Source organism: Anabas testudineus, chromosome 18 (assembly GCF_900324465.2).
Source record: "Anabas testudineus chromosome 18, fAnaTes1.2, whole genome shotgun sequence".
NCBI lineage: Eukaryota > Metazoa > Chordata > Actinopteri > Anabantiformes > Anabantidae > Anabas > Anabas testudineus.
Genome location: NC_046627.1, coordinates 12,019,928 through 12,041,536, shown reverse-complemented (window position 1 = coordinate 12,041,536; position 21,609 = coordinate 12,019,928). Strand labels below are relative to the sequence as shown.

Here is a 21,609-nt window from a genome sequence, read left to right as displayed (position 1 = left end):
TGATGTGAGGTGAGGGGACCGCAGGATGTTGTTCACTTGCAGAGTGCAGTGAGCGAGAGGGATTGTAGAACAGGATGAGGGAGTTCCAAATAATGTTCGGGACTCAGACACAGTATCAGTGTTTAAGTCTAGGCTGAAAACCTATTTATTTATTTAGTCAAGCATTTTGTAAATAGATCTGGGAAGGACTCATTGACGTAGAGCATTATGGTGAACTGGTTTGTTTAGATGCTGTCTTCCCAACTCTCACTGATCACTCAGGTTTGTTGATGGTGAAGTGATTGGTTGCTCTACATCCCAGGGAGCCCTCATGTCTGTGTTTCCTTCTGGCCCACCCTTTTAATTAGGCTGTCATAGTTAGTCCTGCCGGGGTCCCTGCTGCACTATTATAAATATACATTCACCTCAAACTTTATCTGACTGTGAATACAACTAAATGCCATCTCTCTCTTTCTCTACCTCTCTATTTCCCTCTTCCTGTCTCTCTGTCGAGCTACACATCATTCCACCCTTTGCCCTCTGGACCTGTCTGACTCGTCCTGATGCCCAACTTCTGGCTCGAGATCTCGTCGCCTGGATCCACTGTTTGCCCTATGGGATGCGTTTGGAGACTGTAGTTGGTCACACGTTACTATGAAGTCGGTCTTGGTCTCGGCGGACGTCGAAAGCTTTTTCTCTGAGGTCTCGACTCAACGCTCGATAGTCCAGGAATGGAACAAGTCTGCCTGCAATTAACTAACTGGACTCCACATTAACTTAAAGACATTAACTGTTATACTGGACTGCCTGCTGCCTACACAGCATGTAATCACCCATATGAAGATGGGTTCCCTGTTGAGTCTGGTTCCTCTCAAGGTTTCTTCCTGTTGCCTTCTCAGGGAGTTTTTCCTTGCCACCGTCGCCCTCGGGTTGCTCATCAGGGACAATCTGATTATTATGATTCATACACATTCACTGTTCATGTTCTGTTCTTTGGTTGAGTAAAGCTGCTTTGTGACAATGTCAATTGTAAAAAGCGCTCTACAAATAAAACTGAATTGAATTGAATTGAATTGAATTGAATTGAATTGAATTGAATTGAATTGAATTGAATTGAATTGAATTGAATTGAATTGAATTGAAAGGCAGGCAGGTGCTGTTGACTTGATCTCTTTGTAGGTAAGGGTCAGAACTTTGAACCTGATGCAACAGTTACAGGAACTGGGTTCAGTTGAAAAGTGGTGTAAGATTTGTTTCTGCGCCTTGGGTCATCTGGAGGGGTTGGATGGTCCAGCTGGTATTGAGATGGTGAAGTCATCTGGTGGAAACGACTGGAAGACCTGCGTGTCCTCAGTATGGCAATGATAGGAAAAAATATCTCACTGGATAATGGAACCAAGGGATGTAGTACAGATGAAAAACAGTTTGGTCCAGGTGTACGATGAGATCCCCTAGAGCAGGTGGAAAACACACTTTAGGTCGCGGGCCAAACGGGATAAACATTTATTGAGCACACTAAAACTTTTAAAACTTAACTTTTTTTTTACATAAACCTTAAATAACTTATAATATTTTGCTCTCTATAAAATATATATCCTGTCTAAATTATACAAGTTAGAAATAAAGTAAACATTAAAAGAACAAACATTCAAATTTCTTTAATCTTCTGTCATTTTATATAAAAAATAAACATAAATTTTAAATATCCCAAAAGATTTTACTCTCCATAAAAATATATCCTGTCAAAATTATACAAAATATGAACATGCTGCATAACAAAACCTGGAAATATAAAAAATATTTGTGCTTTTCACCAATAACAAATCAAATCATTCAGTCTTTGCTCTTATGTCATTTTATCAGAGCTGCATCTGTTTTTGTCAACAAGTTATTTTATATTTGTTGTGAGGTTCTGTGTTGTGGAGATTCTCAGGATGGACTGTAGGTTCTCACCAGTGAGATGACTCCTGTGTGCTGTTTTGTTAGTCTTCATCACTGAGAACAGCTTCTCACTAAGATTTGTGCTACCAAACATAAACAAGGTTCGAGCCGCATGTGGACGGAGCTGGGACATTTCTGCGGACAGGAGTGAATAAACTGTGCGGGTCCTGCAATGTCCTACTTTACCTTCAGTCATTACACTGCAGCTCAATCAGCTCCATCTGAATCTGCACAGGTGAAGTTTCCACATCGACGGTAAAATGATTTTCTTGTTCCTCAAAGTCACCAAAGCTCCGTGAGAACTCAGTTTATCAGCAAAGTGCATATTTGTGAACACCGTTGTAACGATATGGTTCAACATTACTTGGCATCCTGAGGACCAGCTTCATAATAACTAGGAGCATCATAAGCTAAACTTGATTAATGCGGAATGTGTTCGGCAAGGCAGCTGAAGCGCTGCATTATGGGATCTGTAGGTTATTGTGTTACCAGCGCTTCATGTCGTCGGGCCATTAATAACAATAATATAGAAATGATCTCACGGGCCGGATATAATTACACGCCGGGCCGGATGTGGCCCGCGGGCCGTGAGTTTGACACATATGCTCTAGATGATAAGAGTGCCATCCTCAGGGAAGTGGGAAAGCAGGTGGGGAAGGTGACATCTTCTGAAAGAGCAACACTTAATATATATTATTATATGTATTCTATAATACTTTTAATGTCACCAGATAGCTCATAGAGGCTCTTGCTGAAAAATCAGCAGTGGGCAACATCAGCAACAGATGGAGTTAAATGTGCATCAGAAAGAGTCAGCAGAGCAGGGGAAACATGGAGAAGATCAGAATTTTATGGCGAGTAAAAGTGAAGATAACATGAAAGAAGAAGAATTACTGTAACATTTCCTAAACATCTGACATTATGTAAGTTGAAGTGGATGCAAACTTCACCAAAGTACATTGAGTTTATTCATGTTTGTTGACTGCTACAAGTCGGTTATTTTGATTTATGCGCATGCTATTAGTATTTGATTTGTATACTGTATGTGTGAATTAAAAATTAATTGCATCAATTGGTTCATGTGAAGAAATATACAGTTGATTTAGTCTGGCATCGTCAGTGATTTTGGCACATTTACCTTTTCTTGACATTAGAGAGGTGGACAGTAAAGAGAGAGAGAGAAAGAGAGATATGTAGCTATGTCACAATGTCCATTTAACCATTGCGCCTCAGTGCACTGTGAAATCTTGGTAACCCCAGTGATTCTGAGAAGTAATAAAATTATAATCGAGTTCGTTCTTGTTGGTGTTTGAGGTTATTATTATTTATCACTTTAGAGTTTTGAGTCAATTCGCACTTTATTATCTGCGACTGTCACAGAAATGAAACAACTTAAACCATCAGTTTATGGTGATGTTGTAGCACCACCATCTGAGCAAAGAGAAAACTTCATAAAGAAATGTGCAAGAGGTCATTTTCCCTGTACAAACTCTCACAGCTGCATAATCCTTTAATTTGTTTTCCTTTTTTTGTCTTTACAGTGGTTTAGCATGGCTCATGTGTTATTGCGTCTCATTTTTTTCAGTTTTCCATGAAGAGTGTAGATTTAGAAAATACAGGACATCTGTTGTCAATAACCCCTGAAGATTAGATATTTTTATTTACTATTGATGTGCAGTCAACATAAAAGTTTTGTCACACCACTTTGGTTTCTGTTTGATATTGACTGATGATGAATTTTGATCGTGTCACCATACGGGAAAATGATCCAATCTTCATCTGAAGGAATGTGGTCAAGCCTCTACAAAGGACATTGTAAATATTACATCAGCAGTTTGTATTGACAGCAATGTCGTAATATTTTGGGCCAGTAGCAAGCTGATCTTACTATTCCTATAATAATAATAATAATAATAATAATAATAATAATAATAATAATAATAATAATACATTTATTTATAGAGCACTTTTCTAAACATATGCTACAAAGTCCTTCACAAGAGACACAAAATATGTATAATGTATAATAATGTAGCCCAACAAGATCAACTTGAGCAAGCACTAGACAAACAGTGGAGAGGAAAAACTCGCCCTAGAGGAAGAAACCTCCAGCAGAACCAGGCTCAAGTTAAACGGCCAACTGCCTCGACCGGTTGGGGTGCAGGAAACAGTCATACAACCAAAACAATAATACAAACAAAACAATAATACAAACACAACTCACAACAACTACTGCATCAGTCCTTGGGAAGACCAGTTCCAACGTAAAGACATTGTAATCTAATGGAGAGTTCTCCCAAAGACAGATTTGTTTTAGCTTACAAAAGATCACAAAAGGCTCACCGGTAGAGGTATGTTTTAAGGAGAGATTTAAAAGATGTTACTGAGTCAGCTGATCTTATTTCCTCGGGTAAGTTGTTCCAGAGTTTGGGGGCTCTAACTGAAAAGGCTCTGTCACCTCTAGTAGTCATTCTGACATCACGGGACATACAGAAGATTTCTACCAGAGGATCTCAGGCTACGTGCAGGCTCATAAGGCTTCAAAAGCTGGGATAAATAGCTGGGGGAAAGGCCATGCAGAGCTTTAAAAGTTATTAATAAAATCTTAAAATCAACCCTAAAACATACTGGCAGCCAGTGTAAGGAAGCTAATACAGGAGTGATGTGATCGTAAAGGCCATGTAGCAATTCAAGTGATTAAATGTACAGTATATGTGTTTTGTATTATGCAAACCCTCCCCCCCACCAAAAAAAAAAAAAAAATGTAGTGGAGCTGTGAATTTACATGGAACAGATGAACCCGGGATTCCACTGAAACAGGAAACAGATCTGATCTTAAGTGGAAAGAATGAAGTCATACCTGATCATGAACAGAAAATATTAAACAAGCTTCTATTTTTCAATTGAATCTTGAAAGACGGATGACTGACTTATTATTTTACCCTTTTTGCACAGTAAACCACCACAAGGCACATCAAGAATGACAAAAGTAAACAGACTGGTAAAAACAACATCACTGTAAAACCTGAATTTAAAGGGAATGTAACTACAGTTACAAAATGTCTAAAGCATTAAAAAAGAACACTGCACCTGACAGAAAGCCAGTAAACAAGTATCCTGCAGATAAACAAACATGAGATTCTATCAAAGCAAGTTCTGAAGAAGTCACTCCTCCAATCGAAGTAGGTGTTGCACCTATTAAAAGGCCTAGTGATCAAAAGAAAATGAAAAAGATTCATCTGAAGAGGGTAGCTGGATCATCTTGGTTCTTGAGGTAAACAACGACTCTTTCGGTCTTAGTATTATTTATGTTTTTTTGGAAATATACACTGCCTGTCAAAAAACTAACTAAGCAAATAGGTAAGAGCCCCTAATTTGATAATTAATGCGCGGATGATTATTTTTAAGCTGTCAACTATTTATTTAACCCTAACTGATTTTAATCTCTTCTGAACGGTTAAATTATTGTCATGCATTAATCAACGAAAACCTCTAATAATGTACTTGTGTATATACACATGTGGTGTTTTGTTGTGTAAGATGTGTAGCAAACACTTCATAATTCAGTCACAACGGGGGTGAAAGTTCAGAAATAACAAGTCTGTACTATAATCTGTACTGTAACTACCATAATGTGTTACTTTTTTTACTTTTTTATGCTCATTATCATGACCATGTAACACAAATATTACTAAAATATAAACCCTTTAATCGTCTTCTTATTAGTAAGATATTACACAACTATTACCCCTGTAAAGTGCTGCCTCATTTACATAGAGGTTCAACACAACTTAATATACAGAGAATAGGATGGAGTCTAAGACAGGGTAGAGGTTTTAAATCATGGATTCAAGCCAGTTTGTCTTACACATCTGCCTTACAATTTTCCAGGTGGTATTAATGTTAAGGCTGCTCAGTATATACTGTATAAACCACGTGGCTCTAAGAATATATTCACTCAGAAGAACTGAATATTACACCAAACAAAATTACACATGTGTCATGTTACCTTGACTTTGATGTTATTGGTGTTTTCTAACATTTTTTTGGATTGTCATTGTTTTGTCACTTCGTTTTAATTTACCTTAGTATGATTATAGTTAGTTTAGGATTGTAAGGTGATTTACTGTAATTGTGTTTTTGTTCTTGATTCTTATAACCATGTAATTTATTGTGTTTAGCCCAATACATTGATACTATTTTTCTCTCATTTCTTGGTTCACAGAGAAAAGATGAGTGTGTGTACCTGGTTTGGATTCTTGTTATGTGCCCTCTACATCCTCCCCGTCAGCACAAGTAAGCTGACTTGCATTATTGATGTAAAGCTTCTGTATCAGCCGAGTCACATTTAAATCAAAACCCCTTTTGATACCAGTAATGTGGCACATTTTTTTTTATTACTGTAAATATATGTTATCAAATTATATTGCTCTGTAAAGACAAAAAATACACACATACTACAAGAAGTAAAGGTTAAATTTTCTGTTTGTACTGACGTCCTTCACTCCCAGTCTGTAAGCCTGCTTTAGCAGCATCTTAAACTGCTGACATTTGTCGTCTGTCAAGTCAATGGAGGATTGTTTATTTGTTCTGTGGTATTATCATTTCAGATGATTTCTATCAGGACCTGTCTCATTCTGCTGTGCCGTTCACTATCGGTTTCATTGTTACTTCAACAATCACTCTTTTATTCGGCTTTGCTGCTTTCAAATGGAAACAAAACAGTAAGTCACATGTTCCTTGGACCCTGTTAGAGATTTAAACGAAAACATAACAATAAAGTGAACGTTTTAAATTCAAATACTGGTAGTATTATTATTAAAATATTTTACAACTGGACACTGTGTTTTTGACAGAAGGTAGCAACAGGAGAGATCCCACTGGGACAGATGAAGTGGATCAAGTGATGGATCTGGACAAAAGAGTAACTGAGAATGAGACCAAACATGTAAGTAAAGTTTTTTTCCCCACATAGTCTTTATCCTGAGCTAAAATAATGACAAACTGAAAATTTGAAACTAGTTTGATCTCACCTTTGCTGTTTTTAGGGTCTATCTTCTACATGTACCTACAATTAGAAGAACGTATGTGTTATTGTGTCTTTACTTGTACATCAATTTTAATTCAGCCTGACGGTGAAACAGCTGAAGACAAGCAGGATGAGAAGCAAAAGAATGAGGAAGCTGTGAAAGAAGTGAGGCAGGAGCCAGCAACTAATCAGGTTTTATGCAGTTTTCTTTGGAACAATGATAAAACACTGTGATTTCTTCAATTACACATCATAAATAAAGGACTGTCGTTACTTATTGAGCCTATAAGCTCTAAGCTGTATTCTTTGTAAAATATGTTTTAACAAATCAGTATGTCTCCATTAATTTCTCATAGATTGAAGACAAAAACAATGAAGTCCAACAGCTCCAAGATCAGAATCACAGGAAAGAGATTTACCAACAGCCTATGAAGGACAACGTGGAAACGAAGAATCAGGTTCATCACATATGTTTATTTACGTATAACTGTCTGTATGTGTTAAGTAATAGTGAAGTTGGTTTTGCTTTTTTAAAACCAGTTAATTGTGTTCACATAGATTTAGTTTACACTAATGAACTGATCTTCCAAACAGTTTTTTTTTTTCTGCAAATATTAAGAGCGTGCCAATGGATGTTGTTCAAGTGATGCAGAAGTCTCTCCCACAACTTAAGTTTGTTGTTGCCTTTCGCTGGATGCAGAAGGTGATTCATCATGCCTGATCATGTCTTTCTCTCTCACTGAGTCAATAACTGCGATTATATGTGAGGTCACGTGGTTAAGATTAATGAAAACTCACCAACCAACCACTGTAAGTACACAGATGTACAAGTTAAAAGTTGGTGATTGATAGAAAGACAAAAATCATAGTCTGATTTTTCAAAATCAGCAGAAGCAATAATAACCTATATATGTGTAACCTATATACATGATAATTCCTCAAAAATACTAATAATAGATGACCTCTCTTTTCTTAGTTAAATGCTAAACATATATGTTTTTTAAGATAAACAGGTTTAATTCTTTTTATCTTTAATTAACTGTATCATTCACTAAAACAACATGTCTGTTATATTATGTCTCGTCTCCTTCTCTGTCCTTGCAGTTGGAGGACAGACTGGATAAAATTAAGCATCCCCAGGCTAAAATTCAGGACCTGGAGAATCTGACGAAGCAACTAGAGAGTGACAATGAACAGGTTTGTCTTTTTACCGTGATCTCTATTTCTGAAGACACCAAGTCAGTAATCACTTTATATTTCCTTTGTACTGCGGTGTATTGATATTTTTGTCCAATGTGTCTGTTTCACCTGTTAAACTCATACATGTTTGTACAATAATAAAGTACAACTACTGCTTGCAATGTGGGGAATAATCAAGCACATTAACACAGAGAAATTTGAACACATTTTACATTTCAACAGATAGTGAGGCTACAGTCTTTATCTCTATGCTATGTGCTAACTAATGCTATAGAAGGAATTAAACTACCTATGTCACCATTTCCATCTCATTCATTCCTTGCTAAACAAACAGTACATTTCCTCCAACAACAGTCTATTTGTTACCAATGAGTGTTTGAATAAATGAATGAGAACCACTCATAAAATGACCTCATTGCACCACTTGTTGTGTTGAGATAATGAATGTCATACTACTTATCAAGTTAAGATATTACTTTCTAAGACAGTGGCATCTAAGTGTGAATCATGAAAAATCAAACAGTAACAAAACTGACAACTGAAATCACTGTCTTTTATCACTCATGATGTGGCTCCGTCAGTACAAAAGTAAGATCAAGTCTCTCAGAGACAAGAACGAGCAATTGGAGCGCCAGCTGACTGGACTGAGAGACAAGAGTGAGCAGGAGGTAAAATGCTCCATGGCACCACTAGACAATGTTGGTATAGGTGGATAGGTACTTAGTTGACATTACTGCAAGTAAGGCATTACCTAGTTACTTTTACACTTACTTTTTCATTGCTTTTACCATTACAAAAAAAAAAAAAAAAAACGTATCGTAATTACCTAACACGCTGTTCGATATAGATCAGTACTAAAGTAGCTGAAGTGGAGCTGCAGCTTCAGGATGACCAGAAGAGGAGGGAGGAAGCTGAGAAGATAATGCAGACCCTGAAAGAGGAACTGGAGACCAAGAACAAGGAGGTACTTTCATTTTTAAATGGAAATAACCTTTCCTTCTGTGAAAATGGCAAGTGAAGCAACCCTCTACATTATTTAGTAACAATTACAACAACAAGTATTGATCGAGTTAATGATACAGTCTGACACAATAGATTTTGAGTGTCTTTTTGTTCTGGGGAAAAAAGGTAGGGAAAGAAACATGAGAAGTGTGGTTTTACAAAGACCCTGTAGTTTTGTAGGATAAATTAATTAAACCATTTTGACAGCTGTTCACTTATTTTCCTTGTCTTTTGGGTGTAGATGAACAGAGCGGTAAAGTTAACAGTATAACTTACGTTGCATTAGATGATAAATAACTAAGGTAAACGTTTTCTGTTCATACCGCAGCCGGTCTGTTTTTGTTCCCTTCTGTTCTATCAGCTCACTGACTTATTAGATGAAGTCCAGCAGCTCCGTGAAGAGAATCAGCAGAAGGAAAATCACCTAGTCACCCTCAACAAGCATCTGGTGAAAAAGAACATAAAGGTTTATACTGTCAATACTTTTATAGGCTTTTTTAAAAATTACACATGTATTTAAGACAGAGATGCAGGTGCAGTAGTTTTATTAAGTGAATTTAGATCTTTTTGATGTCAATGTTGTTATGTGTCTTCAATGTAGCCTTTGTTCTGCTTCAGTCTCTCATTATATTACTCTCTGTGTGTGTTTGTCTGTTAACTGTGGATAAACCAGCAGGATGACAGGAACTGGGGCCTAACTGTTGAAGATCTGAAGAAGACCCAAAACAAACTGGAGGAGGAGATGGCAGCGAACAGGAAGCTGCAGAAAGAGGTCCACAAACACACACGATGGGCCTCATGCAAGGATATTTTTGTCTGTATGTGTGTAGTGATAGTAATAAGTGCAGTAATAAAGCTTCACGTCTTCAGTCAGAAATAAACAAACTCAATGTCAGTTCATGCTTTTCATCTTCATGTGTTAGTGTGCATGATGCAAATGTAGTGATTGCCCCCTGGCCGTGACAGTCTTTTAAATACAACAAAAGAGTGCTTTGTCTCACTTTAACTGATCGGTACTGTTAGTTTGATAATATTAGTTGATAGGGTGCTGCCTGGTGCAGGAATACTAAAGAAAGAAACCACAGAAAGAGCATCTCTTCTTCTCTCTTTTTTATTTGCGTCTCTCGTCCCAGATTGACGACAAAGGAGCTAAAGTAACAGAGGAAAAGCAGAAGAGGGAGGAAGCTGAGAAAGAGCTGAAGACGCTGAAGAAGGATCTGCAGAAGAAGAACGAGGAGGTACAGAAATTACCCCCGTCCATCCATCTCTCCAGCTTTATTTCCAGTTACCTACCTACCAGGTTCCTGACTGTCTGTTATTTTTTTAGCTACAAGAGTCAAAGCTTCTCTTTGAGAACCTCAAGGCAAATAAGGAGGAGTGTGAGAGACAACTGACTGAACTGAGAGAGCAGTTTAAGAAGGAGGTGTGTGTGATTTAAAGCACATTGTCCAGACAGAAATTGGTAATGATCCTGGTTTAATTGTTAAATGTTGACCTAACAGAACTCCTCTCCTGTCTCCAAGTTGGAGAGGATGCTGCACGAGGAGCAGCAGAGGAGAGAGGAGGTGGATGAGGAAGTGGAGACTCTGAAGAAAGAGTTGGAGAACAACGTAAACAAGGTTCCTCTTCACACCAAACTAGCTCTTTAGATTTTATTTTGCATGCTGCTGCATATTCACCTTAATATTTTATCATATTTATGCTGCCAACAACTCAAACTAAATTAGTACAAATGTAAAACCAAGAGTTTTTGCTCAAATACTTTTGAGAATGCAAAACTTTAGTGAGTTTGTTTGTTCCCTTTCTGTTTTCAACCAGTTTCAACCACAACATGAAGAATCTCTGAAAGGTTCAGGCGTCTCTGCAGCAGAACATCTGACGTCACCAAAGGAAGATTGAATACAGACGACAGCTGAAGTAAAAGATGCTAAAAGCTGTGAAACCAAACAATGGAGAATTTAATGTTGTGTGATTTTTTGTTGTACAGTATCAAAGAATAAGTGATGTTTAGGAAGAAGATGTGAAGGAAAATGTCAGATATATATTTTTTTAGGTTGAAGACAGTATGAAGAAGCTTAGCTTTAACTTGAAATAGTAACATATATATATAGTATAATGTTAATGTGCTTTTTTACTTTTTTAAATCTATGAATCCACTTTAATCAACACATCATGAAGATCATTTTAAAACATATTACTGCTGTAGATGTTTAACATGAAGGTCCGCACTCGGATATTTGTGACCATTTGTCACCTGAGACAGAAATGTTGTTTTATCGATATTGTGTTATTGTGGTGTTGCTGTTGCCCTCTGTAGGCAAAAAAAAAGTAACGTCTTGTACATTGTGTCGTTCAGTGACTTCCTATCGTTGATTTAACAGGAAGAACCGTTGCCATGAACATGATTGATTAATAAAGGTTTGCTACAAAATGACCTTGTGACTGAGGCTGAAGCAGATCCTAGCAGGGCGCTCTGCAGGAAGGTGTGTGCCTCCGCCCCAGCAGTCCTCTGGTGATGGGTGCAGTTAGGCTGATAGTAGGTGTCTGTAAGACAAACAATTATAAATTATTAGGGAATTATAAAATAGAAGGAACACTGTGAAATGCCTGAACATGTGCAGTGACTGAAGAATGTGATGAAGTGGGTCTAAATGATGGGAAAGACTGGAACAATACAAAAAGTGCAAACAGCTCCATTACTTTTTCTTGTTACTATAAATGTACACAAACACACACAGAGACACACATTGAGTGAAATGGGAGCAGCCAACTAGATCTACACATGTTGAGCAAATAACATGTTTGATATCAGACCTGCACTGGGGGAGCCGGTTGGTAAAATGCAAGTCATGAGCCACAGTTAAAGAAATTAAAGCAGAAGTATTTAGATGCCTGTGGCCAGAGTGAGGGACAGGTTGTGACTCTGTTAGCCCAACAGCCATAAAATGAGAACTGAGAGGGATGTAGCAGGCTAAGAGTCTATCAAATGCACCGTCAGTGTTTATCGAATGAACAGAGCAGCAAGTCTGAGCCCACAAGGGAGGAAGTTTAAGTGAATTCTCAGCTGTCTGTGCGGAAGAGAGCTGTTTGGCAGAGCAGAGAGAGAAATCTCAGTCATCTTACTGAGACTGAGAGCAGTTTGATTTCTGGAAGAAGTCACTCTAAGATCCTTGTATTTTTGAGTGAGGTAGAAAGGGAGAGTGCTGCCATAATTCAGCATTGTGCAGGTGAAAATGTCACTGTGGGAAATGTAGTGAAGTTTGCATTATCATGGTTCATATTTATTATGGTTATTAAATGATGCTGTGAATGTGTACATATATATATATATATATATATATATATAGATATAGATATACCTCTGATAAAGAGGTATTAAAAAGATTGATGATATGTGTTTGTGTGTAAGAAGAAGTGGGGGTGGGGGGTCACATGTCCAGATCGAAACAGACAAACACTGACTTCCCTCCTTCCATCTCGAAGTATTCAAGTGTCAGGCGGGGCGTGATTAATGGAAAGAGGAGCCAGGTGAAGAGGACGCACTGAATATGTCCAAACATTGCGCTGCTTTAGTGGAATTAAACTAATTTCTCCAGAGATATCTACTCATCTCTACTCTGTGGTGGACTTATCTCAGAGAGGAGAGACAATCACTGGAGAACAGGGTTGAAAGCTGCGGCGACGGATCAGTTCGACGACCGCGTCCTCCTATAGGGCGAGGTAAATGACGCAGTTTGTTTTGCACAGACATTATTACATTAACACTGTGCATCCTTTTTAAATGAAGTTATTAATATTAAATTGTGTTCACAGTGAACATTTTCACACATAATTGATTATTACATTTGAAATACATGACTTGATCCCTGTGTTTTTTTTTTTTTTTTTTATTATTTTATTTTTATTTGTTTGTTGTTAACGCCCGCAAGATTAAACAGTGTTATTGTTATGTTTGATTTTCTTGCTTTTCTTTTTAAGAGCTGCAAAACACAAGTCAAAACAATGTCAGTTCAGGGCAACCTTAAGGCGTAACGGACACCAAATCAGGATTCATATCAGCGTCCATCGGGTTTCACTCTTTGTGTCCATGTTTGACAAACGCTGTATCTGTATTGGTTTCCTAAGATTAATCCTTGTAGATGTATGATGTGTGAAAATCTTATATGCGGTTACAATTTAAAAGCAAAAGTGAAAACTGATAGCTGATCTCTGGAAAAAAAACTTGTTGTTGTGCAACTGATGGACTTAAATAGATCATTTTACTACTGTGAATGATGCTGGAATGAAACAGTTGTATTTTCTCTTAGACTGCTGTTACAAACAATGTCAGACTGGACAATTGGCCTCTTACTGCTCCTAACAGTGAGCATCATTTATAGTTCAGTGGGTGAGTAGTTTATAACACTTTATAGTTGGCTCATTTGTCTCGTTTGATGTGGTTGATATTATGTTTTGTTCTTATACACACTTGTTGACACTAGTTGTACTACAGACTACAGTTATTGAGGAAACAATCTCCTCATCAGCTTCATATTTTTCTTCCTCTCTCAGGTCAGCATCAGGTGATTGGAGCCACTGAACCAATAGTAGCTGCTCAAGGTGATGATGTCATTGTACCGTGTTACATAGACCCCCCCCTCAACGTGGAGGAGCTGACGGTGGACTGGTGGAGGCCTGACGTCCCACCTGACCCCACAGATCCACCAGACAAGTATAGGTACGTTCACCGGTACCACGACAAGAACAATGTGGAGGACATGAAGATGTCATCGTACTCTGGTAGGACGGCGATATTCAAAGATGAGCTGAGAAAAGGTAACGTGTCCCTCAAGATCGTGAACGTGAAGCTTTCTGACCAGGGAAGGTACAGGTGTGCAGTCCCACAGTTAGGAAGTGCTACAGTTATGAGGCTGATTGTGGGTGAGTATTTGTTTTATTAATACAATATGTTACATGAAAGTAAACTTTATAGTGATTGACATTATTTAAGATCAATAATCTACGCTTTTTGGTCACATGCACATTACTGTCCATTTTGTCTTGCAACAAATTGCTACAAACTACAAATTACCATACATACTTTACAATATTTATTTTCATACTTAACTAAGGCTTTTTTACTTTTAGATTTTATAATATTTCTGGCTTTGGAGGTATGATACTATTTGTGCAAGGGTTTTTATCTACTGTATGTGTTATGTGACTAGTTATTATTTTTTCTTTTTCACCATTAAATGTCTAAATTTTGTTAGTGACTAATAAAATATACGTTTTAGCATTAATATGCTTTAAATCTCTTTTCCAAGTAAAAAAACATGATGAATCCAGGATAACTGAGATCCCAAAACTGACTGGAGGTTTTACAACTTCAGTTTCCATTCAAACAAGAGTGATTATAGGTGAGAAGATTTTGGTTTAAATAGGTCAAACGTATTGTAAAGTGAAATGTTTTAAACTATAAAATCTAAATTTATTGTAACTCATCCCTACTTATTGTTTTCCCTATCAGTTGGTCTGGGCGAAGTGAGCCTCTCCATTGCTGTGTGGGTCATAATTATTCTTTGTTGTGGATTGTCTGGATATTTGCTCAAACGATCTCGAAATTATGTAAGTCACAGATGTTGGTACAATAAAGTCATTTAGTTTTTTTTTTTTTTTTTTTTTAAATAGTACGAACGGTCAACAGGAAACAAAATGCATAACTGTATACATGTGGTGACACACAGAGCCAAGCTCAGAGAGCAAGAGGTGACTTAACAACGAAGAAAACGTACTATACTGTAACTTTACTGTTTGGCAGTTAGTAAAGTTTGTTTTTACACCTCCTCCACTCACTGCAACACCGCTACACGTGCAAGAAAAATTTAGTTCAGTGTCCAGGTTCTCTGTCACAGCTCTGCGACATGCTGGGTCACTGCTGACTAGCTGCTGATTTCATCTTTATTTTAGATATTTATTTAATAATGCTTAATTATGTGTTATTGTTCTTGCAGCTGCCTAAATATACACCCGAGGGTGAAGCTGAGGGTCGGGTTTTCCTTCCACTCAAACCAGTGTAGAGACTTTGCTGAATGTACCTTGGCATTTGGATCCTCCCGGTCAGACTGAAGATTCAATCCAAACTTCAAACTACAACCACAGCAGGTCAGAGGATGAACTATGTAGCATGTGACACGTGGATCTATTGACTGTGTTAACACCACTGTTCTAAGTGTGGTTGTAGTTCGTTAATTAGCTATACTTTAGTTTATGTCCCACACCAGTGCACAACCTATTGCTGTCTACAGTATTATCTGAGATTATTATTATCTGAGATGCATCTTATGTCACTTAGATTGTTATTGAGTCCATTTCCAATATTATTTCAGCTTTTGTTTTCAGCTTCCATTAAAACTACTGTTTAAGAAACATTTATTCAAACTGACAATCGCACAACGCTTTCAGAAAACAAAGTCAAAACGTGTCATAGGAAATATTCTGTTAATATCCATTCTGGTCAGTGATGATCATGTTAACAAGATAGTTCAGTCAGAAAGCAATTTCATGAAAGCATCATTTTTACTACAGAGTTTTGTTAATAAGCTAATAAGTACCTGGTTAATATAAAATAGGATATCCTATATCTTCCATTGCTATGTCTCCAGTATTTGAAAAATGTCATTGAGCCAGAGATTCACTGTAGGCCTAGATAAGTTCTCTGTTTCATGTCTGCCTGAAATTTGCATACAAGACGATGGATGGTATTAATTGTTACTAAATCACATGTACCTTTTTATTTTTCTTATTTTTACTTATCAGTTTTACATGTGTAACTTAGGTCTATAAAGTGGAACAAATAACCCATAGAGATTGCATAACCTTTATTTTAGCCTCTTTGCTTTGGCTACCAGTTGATTGTGAAGTAGATTCTAAGCTTTCCAAGCACTTTCTGCTCAGGTTCCAGCTTTTGTAATAATTTCTGCTTTTATACTTAAGACCTGAGGCTCCAGCATTGAGGAGCGGTATTCTATTACTCTATTACTAAAGATACTAATTTCATTTTTATTTTCAAAAGGGTTTCACCAAACCGATAACTTTGTAATTGAATTTTGTAAAAAGGAAAAACAGCAAAGCTATTTCTAATATTCCATATTTGCAGTTTGTACAAATGTATGTGTTTTTTTTTAAGTGTGAGGTTCAGGTGAGTCCTGGAATAAATGAATGAAAACACCTTTCAGTCTATTTATAATAATGCTGTAGTGATACTTTTCTACACATCTCTGAAGTGCTGCTGCTCAGACCTTCCTGCCACAGAAGATTCACACTGACATTCTCTGTCTGGGCTAAACGTTCAATGTGGCCTGAACTTAAAGTGACAGGCTTGTATTAATACCCGTCGTGGTATGTGGTAAACATGCATGGGCATGAACAAACACGTTGTAGTGTTTGATGGGTTTTATTGCCCCGGTGTCCTCGCTTACATCCTGAAAGTCGATTTGTTAGAAGGCTCATAATATACAACATCCTTGCATTTGATTCCACTCAAATACAGAGGGAAAAGTAAGTGAGCTATCTGAAATGTGATCTGATTTTCACCAATTCACTTGTTAAACAGCTCAACATATATGCATGACTGGTTGAACCGCCCTTGGCATCAATAACCTCAAACGAGAGCTTTCTGTAGCTGTGAATTAGATGTGAACGGCATTCTGGAGGATTTCTGAATCGTTCTTCTTCACAGAACTGCTTCAGTTCACCCATATTCTTCAGTCTTCATCTGGTGTGAACGGCTCTCGTCATGTCAGTACACAGCGTCTCTATTAGGTTGAGGTCTGTCCTCTGACTGGGTCGCTCTGAAAGGTGGATTTTGTGACTCAGAAGCCATTCAGTTGTAGATTTACTTTGATGTTCATCGCAACATTGACAATTTTCCCAATCATACTTGTCCCTCCACCATACTTCACCTTCATCTCTTCATGTTGGAGTACAGTTCTTTTTCTTTTTTTTTCAGGTCAGAAAATAATAATGGAAACGTGATGTACATATAACTTATAAAAAAAAATAAATAAAATAAATGTCCTGGAAGCTGAATAGATCCAAAAAGTTACACTAACCCACATATCGTGTAATGATCATAAAGTTAATGAAAAGTCTATATTTTACATCTGTGGTCACAACTTCAATATCACTCTAAGTCAAATTTTACAATGTCATAACACAATTCCCCAGCAGGGGGCTCTCTCACCAAACAAACTGAGAGACAGACTCAGATGACGTGAATGATATTTAATCAGTATAGTAGAAGATGGGTTATGTGCAGGATAGATTTAACTTTAACAGACTCAAAACCCATTCGACTGTAACTGTATTTGGCGACCAAACAAAAGCCTCATCTGTAAGAGATCACTTTGTTACCTGCACACAACATTTACAGCACATCTAATTGTGCATGTTGGATTAAATAGATATTGAACAGCAGGTACTCTCACTGAGATAAGTGCAGCACGTGAGGGAAGACGTTAGTAAAGATGGTCAAAGTGAGCCAGATTGAGGATGGATGTTTGGTGCTTGTCCAAGTGGATCAATCACAGTTGTTGTCTCAAGCTACAGCTCTGTCTCTGGTTCCCTCTATGCACCTGTTGGACAACGATCCAGTTGCAGCTCAGTCTCTCCTGTCTCATCCGTCATGCCACCTTGACTCTCCAACATGTAAAGTTTCTTTTCTCTGTATCAGTCTCATTCCAGGTGTTTCAGGTCCTAAGTCCAGCTCACCCCTCTTCCAGCCTCGCCACTGGTTTCCTCTCGTCACGGGGGTCACATGTCTAATTTTCTCATTTAAAGCTAATTTAATTTAAGTATTTGGCAGAATCAAGGAAAATTAGAAATACAAATAGAGTCTCTGGTTAGTGTTACAGTACTTGATTCGGTCCCAGTAATAAAGCAGCATGACGAGGTAGCAGTGGTTAAACAGGCTGATGAGCGTCTGGTGTTCAGATGATGGCCCCCCGCCCCCCTCGATCAGCTGGAGGTTTTACATGTCAGCACAGGCTCAGGTGAGTATATGTACCTGACGGACCTGTGTGCAGCCACAGAAGACACACGACGGCGGCGCCTCCTCTGTTTCTCCTCTGAAAGTAAAGTAAGCAAAGAGAAACCGACAGTAAGAGAAGCAACATGTAACAGTAAAGTTTACAGTCATGTGATGAACTTCATTTCCTGCTGTCTTTGTTCCACGTTCATTCTTTCACTGAGGCTTCAGGTTTAAACGTTCATATCGCATCCTGTGAGTTGATCAACCACAAACCACAAAGAAAAACTTTCACACACTGAAATTTGGCACTTTACATTTTTTTGTGTGAAACTTTTCTCCAATATTTTATATATATATATATATATATATATATATATATATATATATATATATATATATATATATATATATATATATATATATATATATATATATATATATATATATATATATATATATATATATATATATATATATACTGTACATATTGGGACTTTTCCAATTATATTTTGCACAAGTCTAAATCTTAATGCCTTTACCCAAAAGAAATATCACAGCAACAACAGCTTCTCAGGGGGAAATATTTTTCTTATTGCATTGATGTGTTCATCAGTGGAGGTGATTATGCTCTGAAAAGCCCACAAACCACATGAGCAGCAGTTATCAAAGTTTACATCAGACCAGACTGCATAACTTTCGTGCCCTGTTGCATGAGCACACAAACACGAATTTATGCATTTGTTTATGGCAATTAATGCAGTTTTTTTTTTTTTCTTCAACATAATGTGTATAAATTTGTGTGTTAACATGATTGCACCTAATTAAAGTTAATGACTGTTGGTTTTTGCAGCACAAACAAAGTTTCTTAGTGGAGGTGAATGGCTGTATGTGGATGGAAACTCTTCATATGAAATATGACTATGAACGTATCTGTTTGGAGAGCTGGGCATTGTTACTGATTCTGCTGGACTATATTTTAAACGTCACCATGCCTTCAAACTCATTGTATATTTCTTTGACAGCACTTGGTCGTCTGTTATACTTTAAATCAAACCTTTGTGGTTCCTCCAGTGGCAGCGCAGAATCATCAGGATCAGCAAGACCAGCGCGAGACACTTGACCAACACAGGAAGTAGAATAAGTGCGAGGGTGGACTGAGACGGTTCAGGATATGTTGCCTCTGCACAGAAAAACCACAAGTTGGCCTTAATTGAAAAATACAACAAGCTCCGTGTAGATTACATTCTGTCCAACATGAAAACAAAAAGGCTACTCTCACCTGTGACGCTCACCCAGCTATCCGGGGACTCTCCAGCTCCAGAGATGCTGCACTTGTAGAGTCCTTCGTCAGACTTGGAGACACTGCGGATGGTCATGTTCCCAGTGGAGCTAGTTTCTACGAGGACGCCATCTTTATAGAAAGCAGCAGTGAGGCTGAGGGGGGAGGTCGTCGTGCTTAAACAATGCAGAGTCACAGCTTCTCCCTCCAACACAGGATGAGCAGGACTCTCCAGGATCACAGAACCAGCTGAATGATGAAGATGTACAAAGACTTAGTAACGTGGAGCTCAGGGATCCTTCAAGCTTGCTGAAATTCACCATATTAAGGGAGGAGGGACCTTCAGCATCTACTGGCTGCACGTCACTCGCGTCAACTCACCTGTTACAGTGATGATGACGCTGTTGCTGTATTTCCCCGCACCAGACTGGCACCAGTAGGCTCCACTGTCTGACGGGTACAGGTCAGTGATCTGGCAGGCAGACGTGTTTCTACTATCCAAACACACTTCATTGATCTTTGTGGATGTGTTTCTCCTAATGGTCCACTCTGAGGAGATCCCCTGCTGCTCACAGCTGAGACACACAGACTCATACTGGAAAAACTGGCATCTGTTGGGAATGACTCTCAGGGTAGCTGCATGAAACGAAAAGGGAGAATGTGGAGTTTTACTGTGAACGTCTTTAGTTTACAAAGTTGTCAGGGTTGTGTTGTGTTTCTGTTTTCATTACAAGATGTGAGTTTGAGCTACAAATTCATTCACTTTTTAAACTACTGAAGTAGCTGCTCAAAGCTTCCAGGGTCTTTTTGGACCACCCCACCCCCCCCACCCCCCCGCCACCGCTGCATTCACTGTGGGGGGGTTGAAGGGAAACTCTAAAACTGTTTCCAGGAACAGTTAGAGCCCACTGAGCCCGAGACCACGTCATTTCGAGTTCAGTCAAACGAAAAGCTTCACCAATCGAACAGTTTCCTAGAAAAAGGAATGACTTTGAAAACCTAAATGTGATCATATTAAATTAACTAATCGGTCGTTTGTCAGCTTAAATACAATGAAGTGACACATATTGTATCATAAATGTTTTTTTCTGTTAGCTGATCTTTTGTATTTGAACACAAACTCGACTGTAAAGTGAAGCTGGATTAGTTTTTTATAATTTATTTAAAGCGCTGAATTGACAGTTAATCATTAAAGTGAGTTGCACACAGTACTCACCGATGACGGTAAACAGCGTTGTCAACTCCATGCTGCTGGGCTGACTGAGTGAGTGGCAGAGCTGCACCTCTTACTTTGAGAGACCACGGCTTCCTGCTTTTAAAATGAACTTCACGTGTAAATGTGTGAAGAGCTTCTTTGTGCAAGATTTCAAAGGCGTGCAGAGATGACACCTGAATTCATCACAGGTTCAGATTTTACCCAGAATAACACAATAACACACACACACGCTTAAACTGCAGCAAGCAAACAGATCAACTATATTCATGAAGATTACAAGTTATGACTAAAACACATCTTAAAATGACATGAATTCAAACTGACACAGCCACAGTGAGGCTCGCTGGAAGGACTTTCCAGGAATTCAAAGAGGGCCAGACCAGCACAGTTCTGTCCTCCATCTGTTCCTCAACCTTCTGTCCTCCCATTTCCTGCCACTAGAGGTCTCTGTGGTCTTCCCAGTTTCCCTTGGACTTCCTGTTCACCTGAACCAGATTTTCATGACCCAGCTCCCTCTTCTCTTTCCCACCAGCAGTCACATTTTGCTAATTACTCAGTGACTTTAAAGGATCCTTGTTTTCCCCACTTGCCCTCAAACCTGGTTTAAAATTGGAATTACAGTTATTATTTCATGGTTTTGGCTTTGAGTGCACAACCATATTTTGCTGTTGTGACATTGAGATGTGCAGCGAAGGTACGTTTTTCCTTCTTTTATTTGTTTTAATTAACACACTTCATGGTATTAATCAGTGCTGTTATCTCAGATTAGCTACTACTGTCTTGTATTAGTTCATTCTGTGCTGTCATATTTGTTCCATGTTTAACTTGCATTTTCAGGTTATTAAACTTTTTTTTAATTAATTTATTTTTTTCTTTTGAATTCTTTTGGTTTTGTGTGTCACAGTTGGTTCCTACTGATTATTTATTATATGTGCCTTGTTCTATTTTGTATA

At 38.1% G+C, this 21,609-nt stretch overlaps 3 protein-coding genes across 6 annotated transcripts; 2 read left to right on the top strand and 1 right to left on the bottom strand.

Moving 5' to 3' along the window:
- Nucleotides 1–5,165: 5,165 nt before the first annotated feature.
- On the top strand, nt 5,166–11,569 carry LOC113168486 (putative leucine-rich repeat-containing protein DDB_G0290503). Its single transcript, XM_026369514.1, has 16 exons — nt 5,166–5,194; nt 6,146–6,216; nt 6,531–6,644; nt 6,777–6,868; nt 7,049–7,114; nt 7,306–7,407; nt 7,569–7,652; nt 8,054–8,146; nt 8,731–8,817; nt 8,997–9,113; nt 9,513–9,617; nt 9,825–9,923; nt 10,285–10,389; nt 10,479–10,574; nt 10,654–10,770; nt 10,970–11,569. Exons 2-16 carry the CDS (start codon nt 6,153–6,155, stop codon nt 11,048–11,050), a joined length of 1,422 nt encoding a protein of 473 aa, XP_026225299.1. The 5' UTR covers nt 5,166–5,194; nt 6,146–6,152; the 3' UTR covers nt 11,051–11,569.
- Nucleotides 11,570–12,635: 1,066 nt separating this feature from the next.
- On the top strand, nt 12,636–16,361 carry LOC113168528. 4 transcript variants are annotated; one of them, XR_003299442.1, is made up of 7 exons: nt 12,636–12,871; nt 13,459–13,538; nt 13,703–14,071; nt 14,279–14,304; nt 14,458–14,550; nt 14,661–14,758; nt 15,145–16,361. XR_003299442.1 is itself a non-coding variant. In XM_026369601.1 (6 exons), the coding sequence occupies exons 2-6, from the start codon at nt 13,475–13,477 to the stop codon at nt 15,208–15,210; spliced, it is 690 nt and encodes a 229-aa protein (XP_026225386.1). In that variant the 5' UTR covers nt 12,636–12,871; nt 13,459–13,474; the 3' UTR covers nt 15,211–16,361. The 4 variants fall into 4 exon arrangements, 1 of the variants encoding a protein (XP_026225386.1); XR_003299441.1 differs by having other exon boundaries at nt 14,279–14,550; XR_003299440.1 differs by having other exon boundaries at nt 13,703–14,304.
- Nucleotides 16,362–17,401: 1,040 nt separating this feature from the next.
- LOC113168517 (low affinity immunoglobulin gamma Fc region receptor II-b-like) lies at nt 17,402–21,331 on the bottom strand. Its single transcript, XM_026369588.1, has 5 exons — nt 20,657–21,331; nt 19,822–20,076; nt 19,441–19,689; nt 19,216–19,341; nt 17,402–18,258 (listed from the first exon to the last, which is right to left on the bottom strand). The coding sequence occupies exons 1-5, from the start codon at nt 20,685–20,687 to the stop codon at nt 18,149–18,151; spliced, it is 771 nt and encodes a 256-aa protein (XP_026225373.1). The 5' UTR covers nt 20,688–21,331; the 3' UTR covers nt 17,402–18,148.
- Nucleotides 21,332–21,609: the final 278 nt, after the last annotated feature.

Excerpts from the sequence above, each read along its gene's own strand:
- LOC113168486 (XM_026369514.1), top strand. The coding sequence starts at position 6,153 with ATGAGTGTGTGTACCTGGTTTGGATTCTTGTTATGTGCCCTCTACATC. Across the intron at positions 6,217-6,530 it reads CATCCTCCCCGTCAGCACAA|ATGATTTCTATCAGGACCTG; the intron begins GTAAGCTGACTT and ends TTATCATTTCAG. Across the intron at positions 9,924-10,284 it reads ACAGGAAGCTGCAGAAAGAG|ATTGACGACAAAGGAGCTAA; the intron begins GTCCACAAACAC and ends CTCTCGTCCCAG.
- LOC113168528 (XM_026369601.1), top strand. The coding sequence starts at position 13,475 with ATGTCAGACTGGACAATTGGCCTCTTACTGCTCCTAACAGTGAGCATC. Across the intron at positions 13,539-13,702 it reads CATCATTTATAGTTCAGTGG|GTCAGCATCAGGTGATTGGA; the intron begins GTGAGTAGTTTA and ends TTCCTCTCTCAG. Across the intron at positions 14,551-14,660 it reads TCAAACAAGAGTGATTATAG|TTGGTCTGGGCGAAGTGAGC; the intron begins GTGAGAAGATTT and ends TTTCCCTATCAG.
- LOC113168517 (XM_026369588.1), bottom strand. The coding sequence starts at position 20,687 with ATGGAGTTGACAACGCTGTTTACCGTCATCG. Across the intron at positions 19,690-19,821 it reads CGTCATCATCACTGTAACAG|CTGGTTCTGTGATCCTGGAG; the intron begins GTGAGTTGACGC and ends TTCATCATTCAG. Across the intron at positions 19,342-19,440 it reads TAGCTGGGTGAGCGTCACAG|AGGCAACATATCCTGAACCG; the intron begins GTGAGAGTAGCC and ends TTTTCTGTGCAG.